Raw genomic sequence first — 23,423 nt, 5'->3', positions numbered from 1 at the left:
AATCTAAACAATAGTTGGAATATAGATCAGTTTGACAATCCCTCTTTCCACCTTTTCTTTTATGAAGTGTCGATCCAATTATATGTGCTTGGTTCGGTCATGATGAACTGGGTTCTTAGCAATGCTTATGGTGGCCTTGTTATCACAAAGCAGTCTCATAAAGGTGTTGGATTGAACCTTCAATTCCCCAAGTAACCTCATAAGCCATATACCTTCACAAATTCCATGGGACATAGCACGAAACTCTGCTTCTACGCTGCTTTTAGCTACCACTATTTTTTTTTTACTTCTTCATGTAACAAGATTTCCCCAAACATAGGAACAACACCTTGTGGTTGATCGTCGATTTGTTATAGACCTGACCCAGTCTGCATCCGTGTACACTTCTACATCTCTATTTATAGTTTTCTTGAAGTAGAGGCCCTCACCTGGGTTCTTTTTTAGATATTGGAGGATGCGATTGATAACTTTAAGGTGAAGTTTTGTTGGATTATTCATATTTTTGCTTACCATACCTACTGAAAATCCAATATCAGGTCGAGTGTGGGAAAGGTAGATGAGTTTCTCCACAAGCCACTGTTATCTTCCTTTATTTGTGAGTGAGTCTCCTTCGGTTTCACCTAATTTGTTTTCTGAGTCTGTTGGAGTATCTGCCGGTTTGCACCCAATCATTCATGTATCTTTTATCAAGTCCAGGATATACTTCCGTTGAGAAACAAAAATTCCCTTTCTTGAGCAAGCTACTTCCATCCCAAGGAAGTACTTGAGGAATCCCAAGTTCGTTACTTCAAACTTGTTGGCTAGGAGCTTCTTTGCATTACTAATTTCTTCACTATAATTTCCTGTGATGATGATATCATCCATATACACACTGATGATAGCCCTCTTCCCCTCTTTTGAAAATTTCACAAAGAAGGTATGATCAGATTGACATTGCTGAAATTCATACTTTTTTAGAACTTTGGTGAGACGTTTGAACTATGCTCTCGGAGATTGTTTGAGTCCATATAGAGATTTTTTAAGCTTGCAAACCTTCCCACTACTGCCTTAATTTTCAAATCCTGGAGGGATTTCCATATAAATGTCCTCTTCCAAGTCACCATTCAAGAAAACATTATTTATATCGTGTTGGTGAAGAGGCCAATCCAAGTTTGCTACCAAAGTCAGTAGGGCTCGTACTAAATTCAGTTTGGCTACAAGTGCAAATGTCTCCTTATACTCTATGCCATAGGATTGGGTGAATCCTTTCGCAACCAGGTGGGCTTTGAACTTGTTTAAGCTTCCATCTGCATTGTATTTTACTGTAAGAATCTACTTGCACCCAGCTAGATGTTTTCCTTTGGGGAGATCTATGATTACCCAAGTTCCATTCTTTTCAAGTGTTGTAATTTTATCTAACACTGCTAACTTCTACTTAGGTTTCTTGAGGGCTTCGTAAATATTTTTTTGGAATCTGCACATTGTCAAGTTGAGTAGAAAATGCACCAAAGTTTGGTGACAACTTTTCATAGGAGACAAATTTAGCAATTGGATATCGGGTACATGACTTTATTCCTTTCCTTAGGGCAATAGGAATATCTAGATCAACAGGAGGCTCATATATTTTGTCTTCAGATTCAGGTTCACAAGTTTCAGGTTCATGAGAGGTCTTACCTGTATCAATTTTGTGTTCCTTGGGATTTGGATCTGATTCTTGGTCATTGTTCGAAGGTGTGCAGTCCTCTACTTCCCTTTTAGTTTTCTAGTGCCTCAAGTACACAAGTAACTCCTTAGGATCAGCTGGCTGATTTTGAGAGATTGTAGTAGTTGGTTGAAGGACCAAAAAATGATATTCTTCGTGAGTATGATTCTCCCCATGAATATCATTTTTGGTGTAGAAGGGCTGGTTTTAGAAAAAAATGACATCCATGGAGCTGTAAAATTTCTTGGTAGCTGGTGAATAGCACCGGTATCCCTTTTGATTTGATGAGTAGTTAAGGAAAACACATTTAAGAGATTTGGGATCAAGCTTGCTTTGGTGTGGCTGACTGATGTGAACAAATGTAGTACAACCAAAGACTTTCAAGGGAATGGAGGAGAATATTCTGGTTAGTGGGTAAATTTCATGAAAGGTTTGATATGGAGTCTTGAAATTCAGAATTCGGGAAGTTATTCTATTTACAAGATAGGTGACAGTAAAGATAGCTTCACCCCAAAAATATTTAGGGACATTTGATGCCAAAATAAGAGATCAAGTAACTTCCAAGAGAGGTTTGTTTTTCCTTTCAGCAACTCCTTTTTGTTGTGGAATGTCAACACAAGAGGTTTGGTCGATAATACCAGGTTTGGATAAATAGGCACCGAGGGTAGAATGAAAATATTCTCCACCATTATCAGTTTTGAGGACTTGGATTTTTGCTTGAAATTGAGTAATCATCATGTTGTGGAAGAGTTAAAAGATTTTCCCAACTTTTGATTTTTCTTTCATTAGGAACACCCATGAGTGTCTAGTATGGTGATCAATGAATGTGACAAACCATTTAGAACCAATGATATTGTGAATTCTAGAGGGTCTCCAAATATCACTATGCATCATGGAAAAAAGGTGAGAAGACTTGTAAGGAAGGCTAGAATATAAGGCATGAGTGTGCTTGGAAAGTTAACAAATCTCACATTGAAAGGTTTCTGCTTTCTCATTGAATAAAGAGGGAAACAATTTTTCGAGATACATAAAGTTTGGATGTCCTAATCGATAGTGCCACAACATAGTTGGACTATTGTAGGAATTTAGAATTATGCTTTCATAATTCATTTTGAATGGATACAAGAGTCCTCTTATAGAGGGAGAGATTACATCAAAATGAAAATTGTTAAAAAGGAAACAAATTAAAACACAAAGAAGGAAATATACACTAAGATACATATTGACATAATCCGGAAAGATTCATAAATGATAATTAGGAAAGATTCCTAAATGATAATTAGAAATCATTCATAATCTAAGTAGATCTCTTAGCATTCTGATAAGTTAACACTCCCTCTCAAGCTGGAGAGTGGATATCAACCATTCACAGCTTGCTTACCAAAAACATCAAATCTTCTTCCAGTTAGCCCTTTAATCAACACATCTGTCACTTGATCTTCAGATGGCACATATGTGATTCAAATTAAACTAGCATCCAATTTTTTCTTGATGAAGTGTTGATCAATCTCTATATGTTTAGTTTTGTCATGCACAGGTTTGTGGACAATATTAATAGCTGATTGATTATTACAAAGTAGGTCAATAGTATCTTGAACCTTGATTTTAAAGTCTTCTAAGATAATCCAAAGCCACAGAAGTTCACACAATCCGAGGGCCATTGCCTAAACTTTGCCTTTGCACTAGATCTTGCCACAATACTTTGCTTTTTACACCTTCAAGACACTAGGTTTCCCCCAAAAAACACACAATAGCTTGTAGTGGATCTTCTATCAACCAAGGTTCCACCATAATTTGCATCAGTGAATCCTTGTACATTCAATTCAGTCCCTTCTTTAAACATGTCTTTACCTGGTGTTACCTTTAGATAGTTCAGGATTTTCTGTACAGCTTGCATGTGCTCCTTGGTTAGACAATGCATGAACCGACTTACCAGACTGACAACAAAGGTAATATCGGGCCTAGTATATGAGAGATATATCAGCCTTCCCACAAGTCTCTGGAATCTCCCTTTATCAACCATTTGTCCCTCTGAATTCTCTTGCAATCTGAGATTAGGATCCACAAGTATACTGGACCCTTTTCCTCCTGTCATTCCAGCTTCAACTAGAAGATCAAGAATGTAGTTGCGCTGTGATAGAAAGATTCTAGTCTCTGAGTAGGCTACCTCAATTCCTAAGAAATACTTAAATACCCCAAGGTCTTTGATCTCGAATTCTTTAGCTAGTTTCCTTTTTAAACTCTATTGTTCTTCCATATCATTTCTAGTCACAACTATATCATCAACATACACTAAGAGTGCTGTAACTTTTCTACCTGAATGTTTTGAAAAAAAGAGTGTGATCACCTCTATTCTGAGCATATCTGATAGACTTCATTGCCTTAGAAAATCTACCAAACCATGCCTGGGGAGACTGTTTGAGTCCATATAGGGCCTTTTTAAGTTTACATACTGTACCTGGACCCCTTTCCTAAAGTTTAGGAGACACTTCATGTATACCTCCTCTTCTAAATCCCCATGTAAGAAAGCATTCTTCACCTCTAATTGCTGCATTTTTCATCCAAAATGAGTTTCTAGGGACATAAGAATTCTCACCGTTGTCATTTTTTCCATTGGTGCAAAAGTCTCAAGGTATTCTATGCCATAAGATTGAGTATCGTCTTTGGCCACTAGTCTAGCTTTATACCTTACCAGTGTGCCATCAGCTTTATACTTCAAATTAAATATCTATCTACATCCAACTGGAGTGATTCTCTTAGGCCTAGGCACCAATTTCCATGTCTGGTTTTTATTTAAGGCATTCGTTTCCTCTTGCATGGCTTGCTTCCAATTCTGGTCTTTTAGAGCCTCTTCTACTGACTTGGGAATAACAATAGAGTCTAATGAGGTGAGGAAGCTTTTTTGGTTTTGGGAGAAGCAATGATAGGACAAGTGATCAGTTAAAGGGTGTAAAGTACAGCTTCTAACCCCTTTACTATTGCAATTGGTAGGTCTAAATCATCAAAAACAGGGTTGGAAAGGGATGAATTTGATGATTGTGCAATTTCAGTACTTGAATCTGATGTTGGTGAGAGTTGAGACTCCACAATAGGTTGCCTCCTTTTGAACACATTGGGAGAACCCTTAAATCGAATTGGAAAGGATGGCCTGTGAATTGCTTGTTCAGGACATTCTGTAGGTAGAGGAGAGGGGTTAGGAGATTGGGCTGGAACAATAGAGGAAGAAGGATTAGAACTAGGCAAAACGAGAGTTGGTGCTAGGACAGGAAAAATTTCAAATGAGTCTTGGTCCTCAATTCCTCGAGTCTCCCCTTGAGGACCAAGGTTTGGAGAGCCAAAGAAGGGCCAAGATTCAAGGAAAAAGACATCTTTGGATACAAAGAACTTCTGAGTTGGAGGGTGATAGCACTTGTAACCTTTTTGGGTTGGAGAATACCCTAGGAAGATACACCGAAGTGCACGAGGATCAAGCATATCCTAATGTATTTTGGGGATATGAACAAAGCACACACAACCAAATACACAGAGAGGAAGAGGAGTATGCAAATAATAATCAGGAAAAAAAAAAAAGGATAGGCACTGGAATGGGCTGCGGTGATTTAGGACTTTGGAGGGAACACGGTTGATGACATAGGCTGCGGTTAAAACGACTTCACCCCAATAGGTTTTAGGAACATGACTGTGATGAAAGAGTGTCTGAGCCATATTAAGGAAGTGTCTCATCTTTTGCTTTGCTACTCCATTTTGTTGTGGAGTGTCTACGCAAGAAGACTCATGAACAATACCCTCATGTTGAAAGAAAGAATTCAACTAATTATTAAAATAATCTTTAGCATTATTTGTTCTGAATTTTTGGACAAGAGTACCAAATTGTGTGGATACCATTTTGCAAAAATAAGGTAAGATTGTGCCAATTTCAACATTTTCTTTCAAAAGAAATACACAACACATGCGAGTACAGTCATCAATAAAAGAAACAAACCACTGAGCCCCAAAATAGTTGGGAATTTTGGATGGTCCCCAAACATCAAAATGAACTAGGGAAAAAGGTTTAGAAGATAATTTGTTGCTCATAGGATAAGACACCTGATGGCGTTTGGACAACACACACACATCACATTGAAACATCCTAGGATCTAAAGATTTAAACAAATGAGGAAACATAGATTTTAATAAAGGAAAAGGCGGATGACTTAATCTATAATGTTGAAGCCAAGTGGTGTTGGATGCTGAAACAGAATGTGATGAACAAGCAATGATAGGCTGCTGGTTCTCTTTAGAATGGCCTGCCTTGTGTAAGGCATACAACCCATTGTGCTCCTCAGTCACACCAATCATTTTCCCCGTGGTCATGTCCTGAAATTCAAACATATGAGGATAGAAGATAGCACGACAATTTAATTCTTTGGTTAGTTGGTGAATAGATATAAGATTGGTAGCTAACTGTGGGACATGAAGAACTTGTTTGGCTGTTAACAAAGGGTTGAATTTAACTGTACCTTGGCCAGCAATAGGAATAGTGGTTCCATTAGTAATAACAATCTGTTCAAGGCTAACAAGAGGTCGATAAGTGTTAAAGGAATTTAAGTGAGGGGTCATTTGATCAGTAGCTCCTGAATTAAGGACCCAATTGGTATTCCCAGCAGTTTTAAAGGCAAAAAAACACTCAAAATTGGCGAGTTTGCCTTGATGTGCAAGTGAATAGGCTCCATCTTGGAGGGTTTTGAAGAAATTCTTGAGTTTGTTCATCTCTTCTACATTCAATTGGGTGGACGACTCTTAAATCTACCTATCCTTCTTAGCACAACATCTTTGCCATGGAGTTTGAAGCACTTATCCTTAGTATGCCTAGGTTTTTTGCAATGACTGCACCACAAACCTTCTTGTCTTGAATTCTTCCATGAATTTTTTGCCTTTCCGGCTTTAAATCGAGATCCATCTCTATGGCTTGACACCATGGTTGAGCCTTCAACACTGTGATCTCCTAGCATAGCCATCCTTTTGTTTTCTTCACTTCGAACAATGGAAAACACCTCATTAAGAGTAGGTAATTTTTCCCTACCAAGCACTTGGATCCTCACTTGATTATATTTCGGATTAATCCCTGCTAAAAACTCTACAATCCTGTCCCTCTCTTGAATTTGTTTAAGTTTGACAGCATCATTGCTACACTGCATCTTGATATCTTGATAATGATCTAGTTCTAGCCACATCCCCTTCATTTTATTATAATATTTTGTTATAGTGGATACCCCTTACCTTGTCCTACTAATCTTAGTCTTAACTTAAAAATCACCGAGGCATCTTGAACACATCAAGTTTGTACTTACCTTCGGCTGCATGGCACTCCAAAACCATGACATGATTGATGAATCTTCAATTTCCCATGCTGTGAAGGATGGGTCTGAATCTTTTGGAGGAGTTCTGACCAGGTGGCCTAGCTGTCCTCAGCCTTTGAGGAATGTGCTCACAAGCTGAGACCACTGCAAGAAGTTTTGCCCATTAAGTCGGTAGGAAGGATGCATCCCGGGTAGATCACCCCTTTCCATTGGTTGTTGATCACTAGGATAGGATTTAACAGAGGTAATGACTGGAGTCGTCTATGATATCTCGAACATATCTTAAGAAGATTGAGTTGGAAAAGGATACTGGAAGTGCAGTTGGAACAAAACTGTCGGAGAACTGAACAGAACAACAATTAAGGCTGGGCTGAAACCCTAGAGGGGTTCGGCGCAAAGAAGTGCAATGAAGGCACTATTAGGGTTTCAAAAATTTTGGAAGGGAAGAGAAAGGCTCTGATACCATGTAGGAATTCAAAATTATGCTCTCATAATTCATTTTGAATGGATAGAGGAGTCCTCTTATAAAGAAGCAAAAGATGGAGAAAGGGAGCAAAAGCAAGAGAAAGAAAAACACGAGATTTAAATCAAGTGAAATGCATAAAAAATGAAAATCAAATAAAATAAGGCAAGCATTAAGAAAGATGAAAAATCATAAGGCGGTGAGACCAGATAATATACCAATAGAAGCATGGAAATGCATGGGAGAAGAGGACATCTCCTGGCTAATGCAATTATTTAACGCGATTCTTAAATAAAAAAAGATGCCAGATGAGTGGAGGAAGAGTACTTTGGTTCCTATATATAAGAACAAAGGAGATGTTCAAAACTGTGAAAATTACAGAGGAATTAAGTTAATGAGCCATACCATGAAACTCCGGGAGAGAGTAATAGAGTAGAGGCTCAGAAAAGAAACAAAGGTCTCAGAAAATTAGTTTGGTTTCATGCCTGGTAGGTCAACAAAGGAAGCTATATACCTACTAAGGCGCCTAATAGAAAGGCCTATGATAGGGTCCCTAGAGAAGTATTATGGAGGGTTTTAGAGAAGAAAGGAGTTAGAATAGCCTATATACAAGCCCTTAAGGACATGTATCACAATGCAGAGACAAGGGTTAGAACATGCAGAGGGGATACTGAACCGTTTACAACTACAATAGGACTGCATCAAGGTTCTGCACTAAGTCCATACTTATTTGCTCTAGTAATAGATGAACTCACTAAAAATATTTAGACAGAGGTACCATAGTGTATGCTATTTGTAAACGACATAGTGTTGGTAGATGAAACAAAAGGAGTGAACACTAAGCTTGAGTTGTGGAAAAACAATTTAGAATCTAAGGGATTTAAATTAAGTAGAAAGAAAACAGAATATATGGAATGTAAATTTAGTAAGAATGCAAGAGTAGATGATGTTATAATAAAATTAGAAGACCAAATCTTACAAAAAAAAGACCATTTTCGATATTTGGGATCAGTGATTCAAAAAAGATGGAGAAATTCACGAGGATGTTGCACATAGAATTTAGGCAGGTTGGCTAAAATGAAAAAATGCATCGGGGGTGTTATGTGATGGTAAAAATCTCATTGAAACTGAAAGAAAAATTCTATAGGACAAGTATAAAACCAGTCTTGCTGTATGGCTTAGAATGTTGGGCAGTCAATTACCAGCATGAGCAAAAGACGAGTGTAACGGAGATGAGAATGTTAATATGGATGTGCGGCCATACAAGAAAATGTAAAATTAGAAATGAAGTTATTCGTAATAAGATAGGAGTAGGGCCAATCGAGGAGAAGATGAGAGAGACAAGACTAAGATGGTTTAGTCATGTGAGAAGGAGACAAAGAGACGCTCCTATGAGGAGAGTTGATGAAATGGATAAATTTGTCAAAAAAAGAGGTTGAGGCAGACCCAAGAAGACTTTGGGAGAGACATTAAAGTTTGATATGAAGTGTATGGATCTAAGTGAAGATATGACAAAAGACAGAAATACATGGAAGTCTAGAATTCATGTAGCCGACCCCACAAAGGAAACTGTCAAAATGGAGACAAAGTTTAGAGGAGTCCTCTTATAGAGGGAGAGATTACATCAAAATGGAACTGTCAAAAAGAAACTATCTCTAAGGAAACAAATTAAAACACAAAGGAAATATACACTAAGATACATATAGACATAATTAGGAAAGGTTCCTAAATGATAATTAGAAATCATTCCTAATCGAAGCAGATCTCTTATCATTCTGATAAGTCAACAACTATCAATGTTAATGCTAGAGTTTAGGGCCATACATGGTCTTTGTGATGGTTGGGGCTTGCTGGCATCTTCGACTGGAAGGTATAGTCCTGCACAACCTAGCATGGCCAATCATCTTGTCCCAGCCCGATTCTTGAAATTCACACGGGTTGGAAGAGAATTTAGTGATGCAATTTCTCGCTTTTGTAAATTTGCTCATTGAAAGCAAGTTACAATTGAGGTTAGGGACATAAAGAATAGATTTAAGGTTAATTTTTTCAGAAATCATAACAAAACCTGTGCCTTTTACTTGAGAAAGAGATCCATTAGTTACATGAACAGTATAGTTACCATGACAAGGGTTATAATTGCTAAACAAGGACAAATCTCCTATCATATGGTCTGTTGCCCCAGAGTCAACTATCCAAGATTTTTTATTTTCCTGTTAGACACTTAGTGCATGCGAGGAGTTACCTTTTAGGGTGAGTGAACCAGTTCCCATGGGGCACAAAGTGCTCTGGAGGGTTTGTTGTAGCATCTTTTGGAGGACTTCAAGTTGTTCTTTGCTAAATGGGTTAGTCTCTAAAGTATTTTGAGACTCAACCATGTTTCCACGACCCTTTCTTTCCTGTGCTGGCTTCTAATTTGCTGGTTTGCCATGTATTTTCTAGCATGTGTCCTTTGTGTGCTCGATTTTTCGATAGTGCTCGCATACTGGATTATTCCTTTGCTGCTTGTCACGATTAGATTAAGTTCTTTGAACTGCCAGTACAGAGTTTTCAGCAGGAGAGAAAGAATGCCGTGTGCCTATCACTATTTTCTTTCGACTTTCTTCCCGGCGATCTTCTGAGAAGGCTTCCCGGACGTTGGGAAGGGGCTTGATACTTAGGATTCTTCCTCTCACATTGTCTAGATCCTTGTTGAGCCCAAGAAGGAACTGGTAGACCCGGTCTTTTTTAACAATTTTTTATTGTTAACCATCTTTTGGACACTTCCAAACCTTATCTTGAAGGATATCCAACTGCTGCCATTGTCGAGTTAGGGCATTGAAGTAGTCTGTCATTTACAACTCTCTTTGCCGTAGCTCATGCAGAACGCTTTTTATTCCAAAGATCTCCGAGGTGTTGTCAACATTGGAATAAGTCTCCTTAACTACATCCCATATTTCCTTTTCTGTTTTGTAATACATAAAATTATCACCTGTTTCATTTGTCATGGAATTTATCAACCATGACATGATCATACTATTTTCTACCAAATCTTGAAGGTAGGATCAGTTTCTTGAGGTTGTATAGCAAATCCGGTGAGGTAATCCTCATTGCCTCTCACATAGACGAACATCATGACAGATTGTGACCATTGGATGAAGTTTTGGTCGTTCAACTTATGTCCAGTAATTTGAAGAATAGTGCCTTCAAGAAGACTGGAAATTGGTGTTGCTGCTCCTCCAGATCCAGATGAGACTTCAAAGACCGAGTTCTCGCCACCACTAGCCATGGTGACTTATTCGGACATGATCAATGGTTCAGATTAAACTGCTCTGATACCATGAAGAATTTGGAGAATAATGAATTTCTCTACATTCCTTTGATTGAGACGTACAATTATATAGAAGTAGAAACTTCCAAAAACAGCTTAGGAAACTACTAAATACAGATTAGGAAACCATACAGCTTAGGAGACTGCCAAAAAGGAATAATTAATTCCATAGGATCAGAAAATCAGGGTTCCTGAATTAGGAAACAGATCAGAAAGCTGGGATTCTACACAATCCTTGATGGATTTTTGATTGTGTCTTTTAATTTGCAGCCTTTGTTATGTGTTGATCTATAGGTTGGGATTAGGGAAAAAAAAAAGAGTTAATCTGAGGATTGGAAAGTGGTTCAGAATGAAGGCATGCTATTTCTCTGTCTTGTTTGATCTGATCTGAAATCAAACTTGACATGGAGTTATCCTGTGGAAGTTTATAATTCAAGCCCATTCCATAGTCATGTGGTAGGAGAAAATAATCAATGCAAACTGCATTAAATTGGGGGACAACATGCTTGTTGTATCTCACTAAAACAGCTTCCTGATTAAGCCAGGGAATGATACCATCTCCAATGATCGGGCAGACTCTCGATCTTTGAGATTTAAATCAATTGTGGAATTTTTGTGGCATTGAAGTGACTTATATCTGTTGTAAAAGACATGAAATTTAAATTTACAAAAGATGTAAGGTAGGGAGAATGTAGCATGCCTTCCTTAAGAGGCTTAGTAGCTTACCAGTTTAGTTGTTTCGACATTCAAGTGTTTGATTCAATTAATTTCATTGATATCTATAATGCCTTATCCATTATTCATTTATGTGTTTTACCCCTTTAGAATCTCTCATATAGTCTATGAGCAATTTCATACAAATCATTGAAATTTTCAGTATCTTGTACCTGTTTCACTTGAAATTGTTTTTTTGTCCTTTTGTCATGCAGTCTGTTGAAATTTAGTCAATTCGTCTAGTCTTTGGTATTCCAGCTGGGAGATGTTTTTATGCTTTGCTTATCATGCAGATATAATTTTATGCTCCATTCTCTTGATAAGTTTTGTATCCCTACTTTTCCCAGTTGTATACTAATATACTTTGTTGTGTCCCAGATTGCTAGGCTTCAATTATTGGACTCTAAAAGTCTCAAGTTGAATTGGTATGATGATTTTACAATTGGAAGTGTTGTGGAAGGAAAAGTTACCGATGTGAAAGATATTGGAGTTGTTGTCGGCTTTGAGAAGTACAATGATGTTTTTGGTTTTGTTGCATACAATCAGCGTATGTCCTTTTTTTTAAAATAATTTGGTGAATCAGTCGAATATTTATTATCCTTCTGGAGTAATACTATGCTTAATTTTAACAGTAGATGGAGTCACTCTGAATGCTGGATCCATTATTCAAGCTGTGGTTCTTGATGTTGCCAAGATAGAACGCCTTGTGGATTTGTCTTTAAAGTCCGCATTTGTTGAAAGATCGAAAGAAACTTATAGCATTGAAACTAATCAGAAGGTTTGCTCAAGTTTGGTGACAAATTATTTTCAGGATTATTTTATGCTGTATTCCTTTAATTTTTTCCTCATCTTCTTCCATTTCATTTCTTCTTAGTTATCCAAATTGCTCTTCTTTTCCTTGTTCTTTATCCTAAATTTTGCAATTTTTGTTTCCAGAAACGCAAAAGAGCAGCACACAATAAAGTACAGGTGCATCGAACTGTAAATACGGTAGTGGAGATTCTGAAAGAGAAATATTTGGTAAGTATTTGTTTGTTTAGTCTAATAAAATTTGTTGAGTGATTCATATATTGCTTTGATTTTTCTTCTTCTAATGCGTTTAATGTAAAACAGGTTCTTTCAATACCAGAGTATAACCATGCTATTGGATATGCATCACTGTCTGATTACAACACACAAAAGCTCCCTCCAAGGCAATATGCCAATGGGCAAAGGTGAACATGATTTCTTTTGACAATGAATTTGTATAAAAAAATTTCAGATATCATAATTTGTTGAGCCGCAATTGGAACTCAGACAGTAGGAAATCATATCACATCTGAATTTGAATTCATGGAAGTAACTGATAGGCCACCAGTGTACCGAACCTACCAAAGACACCACAAACAGCAACATGCATGAAGGTTAGAATAGGGAATTAGCACATGTAGGTTGTTACAACTAGCATGTGTGCATGGGGGGGTAGTTTTGTAATCCATATGCTGAGGGAATAATCTGCATGTGCAAGGAAATTCGGTTAGAGAGGGGCAGAGGATAGGTATAAATAGCTGAGAAGAAGAGGGAGAGTTGAGCTGGTTTTTGGATAGAAGAATTTGGAGAGTAAGGGCCTCTCGAATGCCCTGGATTGTTCTTGTTTTCTTGCTGAAAAGTATTGATAGCTGTCAAAAGACCAGGAAAAACTTCCAATCTATTCAACATAGCAAAACCGAACACAAGATATATACAGAGAGGTTGCCAAGTTTAGGATATCTCCTAAGTTGGATACCTTCCTAAGTTAGCCTAAATGAGTTAGGCAACTCTCTAACTTAGCAATCTTCCTTAAACAAATTAGGAAGCTGCTTAAAAGATTACAATTTACAATCAATCAACCAAGGAAAGGAAATAATATAACCAAGAAAAGGAAATAATATCAGGACAAATCAACTCATTTGCTAACACTCCCCCTCAAGATGGAGAGTGTATGTCATACATTCCCATCTTGCTGAGGATCTTGTGAAAAACGCTACCCGATAAGCCTTTGGTAAAGACATCAGCAAGCTGTCCACCAGTAGGAATGAAAGGAGTACAAATTAAGCCATTGTCAAGCTTCTCTTTAATGAAGTGTCGATCCACCTCAACATGTTTAGTCCTATCATGTTGAACCGGGTTGTGAGCAATGTTAATGGCCGATTTGTTGTCACAATATAATCTCATAGGAGCTGTCCACCGAATCGTAAGTCATCTAAAATAATCTTGAGCCATAATAACTCACAAATTCCCAATGCCATAGATCGAAACTCAGCTTCAGCACTAGACCTTGCCACCACATTTTGTTTCTTACTACGCCAAGTAACAAGATTGCCACCTAGAAATGTGCAATAACCGGAGGTGGACCGCCTATCAACAAGGGAACCAGCATAGTCGGCATCCGTATAGGCTTCCAAAGACATAGGGCCACCCGTCTTAAATAAAATACCTTTACCAGGAGCACTCTTAAGGTAATGAAGAATACGATGCACAGCTTTAAGATGACCCTCCTTTGGACTATGCATAAATTGACTTACTACTCCCACAGCATATGCAATATCCGGCCGAGTATGAGAGAGATAGATTAGCCTTCCTACTAATCGTTGGTAAGACTCTTTATCAATAGCACCTCCCTCCATGTCTTCACCAATTCGATGATTTTGCTCAATTGGAGTATCAAGAACCCTGCAGCCTAGCATACCGGTTTCTTGCAAGAGATCTAACACATATTTATGTTGAGAAATGAAAATACCTTTCTTAGACCTAGCCACTTCAATGCCCAAAAAATACTTTAGGTTCCCAAGCTCCTTTATTTCAAATTCCTGAGTCAAAACACTCCTTCAAGGCTACAATTCCATCTTGATCATCACCTGTCACAATTATATCATCCACATACACTAGCAAAGCAGTTAGTTTACCAGTTGGAGAGTGGTGGATAAACAATGTGTGATCCCCTTGACTTTGCTTATAGCCCAAACCCAACATTACTTTGGCAAATCTCCCAAACCAAGCTCTTGGTGACTGTTTCAGTCCATAGAGAGCTTTGTTCAAGCGGCATGCTAAGTTTTTTCCTTGATTAGGAAACCCAAATCCAGGAGGAACCTCCATATAAATCTCTTCCTCTAAGTCACCATGTAAAAATGCATTTTTAACATCATATTGATACAAAGGCCAGTTTAAAGTGGCTGCCAATGATAATAGAACCCGAACAGTGTTCATTTTGGCCACCGGAGCAAATGTTTCAAGATAATCCACGCCATATGTTTGGGTATAACCTTTGGCCACCAACCTAGCTTTGTACCTTTCTAGAGAGCCATCTGATTTGTATTTGACAGTGAAAACCCATCTACATCCCACTGGTTTCTTGCCTTTAGGAAGTTCTACCAGATTCCAAGTATGGTTCTTTTCAAGAGCATTCATCTCAACTCTCATGGCTTCCTTCCAATTCTCACTGCTTAAAGCTTCAGATAGGTTTTTTGGAATTGGTATGGAAGAGACATTGGTTAAGAAGGCCTTGTAAGCTGGGGATAGATTAGAATAACTGAGAAACAAGTGTAATGGATGCTGGGTGCAGGCTCGGGTTCCCTTCCTTAGGGCAATTGGGACATCTAGATCATCTAAATTGAGTGTAGATGGCTGATGGTCAACTGGAAGAGATGCTGGTGAAGTAGGTTTAGCTTCAGCAGAAGATGGAATAGAATTCTGGTGGGAGTCAGATGCTGGACTGCACTGATCAGAACTTAAGTTAGATAATTCAGCATGCTTAGATGGAAGTTCTGGGGCTTTTTTTCTTGTTTACACTTTCAGTGGTTTAGGATGTGACTGAATAGTTTCTCTTACATCAGTATTAGCACAATCCTGAGGATTAGGACAAGCTGAAAGAGTGGAGGAACATCTAGGACAAGTCGAAGAGGAACATGGAAGAGTAGGAAGATATAACTCCTTTGCATTTCCACCTAAGAAATCAGTCTCCCCATGAGTGTAGAAATTCTGGAAATATGACTGATCTTCCACAAATTTAACATCAGCTGAGACAAAGAATTTTTTGGATGGAGGATGGAAACATTTATAACCCTTTTGAGTAGGAGAATAGCCAACAAAGACACATTTGAGGGCCTTAGGATCCAATTTTCCCCTATGAGGTGAATGGTTATGAATAAAAACTAAGCTGCCAAACACTTTAGGACACAAATCTGTGGGAACAAAGTTTGGAAATCCTTGAGTAAGAAGCTGAATTGGACTTTGAGACCAAGGTTTCTTGAAGGAAGCCTATTGATAAGATAAGCTGCAGTTGGAACAGCCTCTCCCCAATAGTGTTTAGGCACATTATTATGAAACAACAATGCTCTTGTAACGGTTAATAAGTGACCATTCTTCCTCTCAGCTAGCCCATTTTGCTGAGTAGTATAAACACATGATGATTCATGGATCACACCTCTCTCTTGAAAGAAATGGGAGAGAGTTTGATTGAAAAAATTCTTGGCATTGTCGGTTCTCACTCTTTTAATTTCAACACCAAATTGGTTTTTAATCATGGTGTAGAAATTTTGAAAAATGGAACAAATATCTGATTTGTTTTTAAGAAGGTATAACCACATTACACGGGTACAGTCATCAACAAATAACACAAACCACCTTGCACCCGAAATGTTAGGGATAGGAGAAGGACCCCATATGTCACTATGAATTAAATTGAAAGGAAGAACACTTCGAGTATTATTAAGAGAAAATGAAGCTCTTTTATTCTTAGCAAATTGACAAATATCACATTGAAATTCCCTACTATCTAATCCCTTGAACAAAGAGGGATACATAGATTGAAGAACCACAAATGATGGATGCCCTAAGCGAAAATGATGAAGCCATAGGGTATCCTTATTGGATTTAGCTAAAAAAGACATAGGAGGAACATATTTCAGTTTACTAAATCCTTCAAGATAGTATAGCCCCTCTTTCACCTTAGCATGCCCAATCATCTTCCTCGAGTCCCTTTCTTGAAATTCACAAGAGGTTGGAGAGAAGATAGCAAGGCAATTAGCATCTTGAGTCAGTTTTTTAATAGAGATGAGGTTGGTGTAAAGTTTAGGAACATGAAGAACATCTCTTAGGATCAAATGATTGTTCACACTGATGTCCCCTATTCCAGCAACAGTAGTTAGGGATCCATCAGCCAGAACAATCTTTTTGGTGCTTGGACAAGGCTTATAGGATAGGAATTTTTGGGAGGAATAGGTCATATGGTCGGTGGCACCAGTGTCAAGAACCCAATCTGGTTTAAAACTTAAATCTGAAACTTTTAAGCTGGAAGAATTGAGAGTAATACCTGTGAGAGCAAGATTTGAAGAACTTGCTCCTAGTTCCTTCTCAAGTGAGCCTAATAGGGTCCTCAACTTCTCAATTTCTTCTTGTTTCAGCCCCATAAACTCAGCTTGTTCAATGCCTTTGCCTTCCACTTGTTGTCGGCCATTGATCTCTCCTGATCCCAGCTGACTATTAGCCATATATGACTGCCCATTAGGCTTAGATTGTGGATGTTGTCCTCCTCTAACTGGTTTTCCATGGAGCTTTCAGCATTTATCAACTGTGTGCCTCGGTTTTTTGCAAAAAGTGCACCACAAATTATCTCTATCTATGGTACTTCCATTTGAATCCACCTGTCTTCTATCTTCTTTAATCCACCTTCCACGACCAGCCCCCTTTATAGTGAGTAATGCTGATCCCTCTAACTGTGGATTCTCTAACATCACTCCTCTCCTACTTTCTTCCCCTCGAATAATAGCAATAACTTCATTTAAAGAAGGTAGGTCAGATTTACCTAGGATTTGGATCCTAACAGCATCATACTCAAGTTTAGCCCAGCTAAGAAGTCATAGATCCGTTCTTTCTCCACAAATCTCTTTTGAATGACTGCATTCTCGCTGCACTTCATCTGGATGCACTGATAGTGATCCAATTCTTGCCACAAAATCTGCAACAGATTAGAGTACTCAGTAATAGATCGGTTGCCTTGTTTTGTTGCTGCCACTTTTGTTCTGATTTCATAAATCTGTGCAGCATCATTGATTTTGGAGTAGGTAGTCCTCATAGCATCCCATATTTCCTTAGCCGTAGTTAGAAACATTACGGTATCGCTAATCTCTGGATTCATAGCTCTCCAAAGCCATGACATGACTAATGAGTCTTTTTCATCCCATGCAGCGTACGTGGGATCCTCCTTTTGAGGCCCGGTTCCCTCCAAGTGGCTCAGTTTTCCCTTGCCTTTCAAGAAGGTCTTGATTAATTGAGACCACTTGAGATAATTTTTTCCGCTCAACCTATAAGCCGCTTGAATAATCGGAAGCTCTCCTCCAGTACTTATCCCATGGCTGGATCCCCCTGTAACAGCACCTGTGGCTGTGACTTCGGTCGTACCTTCCGATTCTCCAACGTCGCCCATACTATGGTTGGAAGGAAAAATGGATCAAGGTATCTCGGCTACAAACAATCACCGAAACCCTATGGCTCTGATACCATGTCAAAAGACCAGGAAAAACTTCCAATCTATTCAACATAGCAAAACCGAACACAAGATATATACAAAGAGGTTGCCAAGTTTAGGATATCTCCTAAGTTGGATACCTTCCTAAGTTAGCCTAAATGAGTTAGGCAACTCTCTAACTTAGCAATCTTCCTTAAACAAATTAGGAAGCTGCTTAAAATAAAAGATTCTAATCTACAATTTATAATCAATTAAAAGATTACAATTTACAATCAATCAACCAAGTAAAGGAAATAATATAACCAAGAAAAGGAAATAATATCAGGACAAATCAACTCATTTGCTAACAATAGCTATTGATATTTGATTGTTGTTTGGATTTCTATCGGGGTTCCTATCAATTTGGTATCAGAGCATTTCGATCCTAATGGTGAACTTGACTGATCCAGTCGGTGATTTGGAGATGAGGGTGGAAGGCATTCAACTGGGAGATGTTGACATGAGGAGTGCGTTTAAAACGATGGAGAGACACCTAGCGAACCTGCTAGAGCAGTTCGTGAGGATGCGAGTGAGATGGGAAGAACAGAAGTGGGCGAGCAAGAGCAAGAGGAAGAACGAGGAGAGACGAGAGGAGCAAGAGAGAAAGAGAAAGGGGGAGCGTGATGAGAAAGACCAACCTGCGGGTTCTCCCTTGTCAAAGGAGGGAACGTCGATAGCTTGAGGGAGAAGTGGCGAAGGGGGCGACTGGGTCGATGGTGTCGGAAGGCAAGAGTACCGTGGGAGATGCCTGGAAATACCCATCTTCGAGGGAGATGATCCAGATGGCTGGGTCTTTAGGGCTGAGCGCTACTTCGTTGTGAATCAGCTGTCCGATGCGGAGAAGCTGGAGAGCGTTGAAGGAGCGGCTCTGTTGTGGTTTTAGTGGGAGCAGCGAAGGCGACGGGTGAGGAGTTGGAAGAAGCTTAAGGCGACGGGTGAGGAGTTGGGAGTTGCGGTGAAATGGTTGGCTGATGAGGAGAAGATGGACACCGCAACATTTTGTTTGGAGGGTGCTGCACTTCCATGGGCCTAGTGGGAGCGAAAGAGATGAAGAGAGATTCGTGTGGGTAAGAAAGCAAACTTGAAAGACGAAGCCATTGGGCGCCGCGATCGCATCTCTGCTCAAGCAATGGCGAAGAAGGGGAAGGCGAAGAAGAAAAAGCCGGTGACTAGACAACCACAAGGTGACAGCAAAAGCGTCAAGAAGAAACGCAGGAAGAAGAAGAAGCTTAAGAAATACCAAGCTCTAGTCCCAACCAAAGACACCGCGATGCCAATTCAGTCCGATTCAGACGCCGACGATGATTCTTCCTCTGGTGAGACCAAGCCCGAGAAGATCCAGAAACTTCTCGAGCCCTACACCAGGTTCCAGCGGATTAACTTCCTTGGTGGCGTTGCCGTGTTCGACGCTTTCCTCTTCACTTGCCTCTGCGATGCCACGGATGGCGACATATCTTGTCACAAGCTCGTCTACGGCCTCGCGTGGGACACGACGCGAGAAACCTTAGTCTCTGCCTTCGAGTCATACGGTGAGATTGAGGACTGCAACGTCATCTTCGACCGAGTCATGGGCAAGACCAAGGGCTACAACTTCGTCCAATTCAAGACGAGACTGGAAGCGGCCAAGGCACTGAAGCAGCCGAGGAAGAAGATTGGGGCGCCATCAAGGGTCCAGCCATCCCCTACCACTTTTGTTGATGTGTTCCAGTGCATATTTGACTATATAGAACCTCAAGTTAAACCTAATTTTGTCGTCCCTGTTGCTCGATATCATGGCTCTCGTCTTGTGTCGAGTCCTTCACCTTCAACATTTCAGACTGGATTGCATAATGGTCTAAGGGCACAGAAAGTTGCACGCATGTCGTCTAGGTCTACTTTGGGTGCTGCTATTGTAGAAGCAGAGAATAATCTTGAAAGTGAGGCACATGAAAATAAGGAAGACTTGAAAATAAAACTGAAGGAGTTGCTTCGAGAGAGGTCTGGCGTTTTCAATTTTGAAAATTTCGAGGAAGACAAGGTCAAATTCGGGGAGCCAGGATGGAAAGAGAGATATTATGAAGAAAAGTTTTGGGTCAAAACTCCCAAGGAGCTTGAGATGATACAGAAGGATGTTGTTTTGAGGTACACAGAAGGCCTATGTTGGGTTATGCACTACTATTATGAAGGGGTTTGTTCTTGGCAATGGTTTTATCTTTATCACTATGCGCCATTTGCTTCTGATCTTAAAAATCTGGGCCAGCAAAAATATGGAAAGCTGGTAATTTGGTGGAGTCTCACCTTGAGGACAAGGTGAAAGTGCGGGAGGGGAGTAATGATAGGCCACCGGTGTACCGAACCTACCAAAGACACCACAAACAGTAACATGCATGAAGGTTAGAGTAGGGAATTAGCACATGTAGGTTGTCACAACCAACTTGTGCGCATGGGGGGGTAGTTTTGTAATCCATATGCTGAGGGAATAATCTGCATGTGCAAGGGAATTTGGTTAGAGAGGGGCAGAGGATAGGCATAAATAGCTGAGAAGAAGAGGGAGAGGGGAGCTGGTTTTTGGATGGAAGAATTGGGAGAGTAAGGGCCTCTCGAATGCCTTGGATTGTTCTTGTTTTCTTGCTGAAAAATATTAATAGCTATTGATATTTGATTGTTGTTTGGATTTCTATCGGAGTTCCTATCAGCAACCTTTCTGATTATGAACCCAAAATTTTAATCCAGATGCTTAGAGGATTTTTGCACATGCATGCTATCATGAAAAATCATGAAATACCCATGAATAATGTTATTAGAAATGAACAACACCCACAAATTCTTGGAAGAAGAACCAACTCAAAATGTATGCAAGCAATTTCACCAAAAAAGAATAGACAGGTTGTCTTAGAGAGATATTCTCCATACTCAGTTCTCAACTCATATATTGGCATCCTTCCAAAAATAGGTCATCCTAACTGGTTTATAATTCATTATTGCCCCCTCAAATTGGTTATGCTGGATCACCTCTATTGACTTGGGAGATCTTTCAGATGGATACTTGTTGGGCACATCTTCAATTTGGGAGTTGTATAGTTGGGACTCATAGATGAGCTAGTATAAACAAAGAAAGAAGGTATCATAGCACTTGAGACTCATTCATGTCCATCAAGTGAAGTCATCTCTAGTCCCTTAAAGGATTATGGTTAGCCCTTCCAGACTCAACATTATATCTATACTTTAATCGCAAATCCATTTGGAACAAAGTTACCTAGTGTGGGCATAAAGGGTCATATCTTGATGGTCTGACCTTAGCCTTCTTGTGGGCACCAATTTCCTTGGATTGTTTATCGGAGTGGAGTGGAGTGTCTATCATATCAAAAGACTTGTACCATTTTTTCTTTGAGCATAACCAACAAAAACATATTTTTCAGCCGTTGGATCCAATTTGGATTGAAAAATTTGTGGAATGTAAACAAATCAAGTGCATAAAAAAAATTTTAAAGGTAGCTCAGAGTACAATCGACACATAGGAAAAGTCTATTTTAGGAAATTTAAAGGGTGTCAAAGGTTAAGACTTGAGTAGGTATTCTATTGATTAGATAACAAGCAGTTAAAACAGCATCTCCCCGAAGGTAATTTGAGACATTCATAGAAAACATAATAGCCCTAGTTATCTCAAGTAATTGTCTATTTTTTCATTCAACTATGCTATTCTGCTTAGGAGTTTCACAACATGTTGATTGATGGAAAATACCTTTCTCTTTTAAAAAATTCCCTAAACATTGATTAAAGTACTCTGTTCTATTATCAGATCGGAAAATACAAATTTTTGTTTGAAATTGGGCTTCGATCATGTAAAAGAAATGTTTGAAAACTCTTTTCACTTAAGAGTTAGGATTTCTTTGTAAGCAAGTAAACTCATCATAGTCTAGTATAATCATCGATAAAAGTTACAGACCATCTTTTGCCAGATAAAGTGGTTATCTTTGAGGGTCCCCAAACATCACTATGAATCAAATAAAATGGTTTTGAAGAATTGTAAGGTTTTGTAACAAATTTAATATGATGATCTTTAGACAAATGAAAGCTTTCACATTGAAACTTAGAACAATCCACTACTTTAAACAATTTAGGAAATAAGTGTCTTAAATAAGGAAAACTAGGATGACCTAGCCTGAGATGTCATTGCATTATTGGATTGGAAACTGAGATTGAACTATTACTGCTTAATCCAATAGCTTTTTTATTACTGAAGAAATCCCTATTGAAGTAGTAAGGTCCGTTTATCTCTCTAGCACTGCCAATTGTCTTCCTCGAATTTTGGTCTTGAAATAGGCAATAATAATCAAAGAAGGTAATGCGACAGTTAGAATTTTTTCAAAGTTTACTGATAGACAAAAGATTACAAGTTTAGAAACCTGAAGTATTGATTGAAGATAAAATTTTTTTAGAGATTTTAATGAGGCCTTTGCCATCAATAGAAGAAAAATTGTTTGTCGTCTATTACCCTTACTTTTTCACTACCTGAACAAGGAGTATATGAATCGAAAAGATTGGACAAGCTAGTCATGTGATCAGATGCCCCTGAATCAATAATCCATGGAGCAGATTTTAAGGAACTTGATAGGGCTAAAGGATTTCTACCTGAATGTGCCAAAGAACCATTAGGTGTACCAAGTAACGAATTGGACAGTAACAATGTCAAGAGTTAATTGAACTGCTCTTTGTTGAAAGAACCAGATGTGGAGGGAACGTCCGACATGGCAGCGATAGTGACCGATGATCTGGCACATTGCAGATCCAATCATCTTTCACCTTTTAATCTGAGTTGGCTAGGTTTGTTGGATTTGTCTGGCAGATCTGGCCTAATGAGTCAACTTCGGTTGACCAAATCTGAAGCGGGTCGTAGTTGGGCGGGTTGGATCTGAACCAGATCTGTCAAGGATCTAGGTTTGCTAAAACTATGGCCAACAACAATTGACAAATCCAATCAATGGCAGTGGCTGAATGACGACTCAAATGGTCGGCGGACTGAGACGATGGGGAGGTCGATGGTCGTGGTCATGGTTTGACCAACAAACAGTGGGCTTTGACGGCAGAGAAGCCCTATTGATCTAGGGTGTTGACTAGGGTTGAGTAGTAGCTGTCAGAGTTGGACAACAGCCAAACTTGAGCAACAACGGTGGCCGATTTGGACGGCGTTGACTGATGGTGAGGCGGCAGTCGCTGGATCTGAGGGACGACGGCCAATAGAGAGGCAGCGATGGCCAATAGATCAGGACAGTTAAGGCCAATGTAAGGTGGTGATGGCCGGATCTAGAGCGGCAGCGGCCTTAGGACACGACGACGACTACAACAGAGGTCGGATCTTGGTCAACGCTAGTTGATTCTTGGGGTATGGCAGAGGGATGAATGACACCTAGGATTTC

At 39.2% G+C, this 23,423-nt stretch overlaps 1 protein-coding gene across 2 annotated transcripts in view; it reads left to right on the top strand.

The window, feature by feature from the left end:
• Nucleotides 1-23,423, top strand: part of LOC127790820 (rRNA biogenesis protein RRP5) — a 120,464-nt gene that overhangs the window by 79,969 nt on the left and 17,072 nt on the right. For both annotated transcript variants that reach the window (XM_052320516.1, XM_052320517.1), the window contains exons 22-25: nt 11,883-12,051; nt 12,137-12,282; nt 12,441-12,524; nt 12,618-12,718. In XM_052320516.1, the coding sequence (XP_052176476.1) occupies nt 11,883-12,051; nt 12,137-12,282; nt 12,441-12,524; nt 12,618-12,718 (500 nt within the window). The remainder of the gene's footprint in view (nt 1-11,882; nt 12,052-12,136; nt 12,283-12,440; nt 12,525-12,617; nt 12,719-23,423) is intronic.

The sequence above is a fragment of the Diospyros lotus genome, chromosome 14 (genome assembly GCF_014633365.1).
Source record: "Diospyros lotus cultivar Yz01 chromosome 14, ASM1463336v1, whole genome shotgun sequence".
NCBI classification, from domain to species: Eukaryota; Viridiplantae; Streptophyta; class Magnoliopsida; order Ericales; family Ebenaceae; genus Diospyros; species Diospyros lotus.
This window is presented reverse-complemented; position numbering and strand designations above follow the sequence as displayed.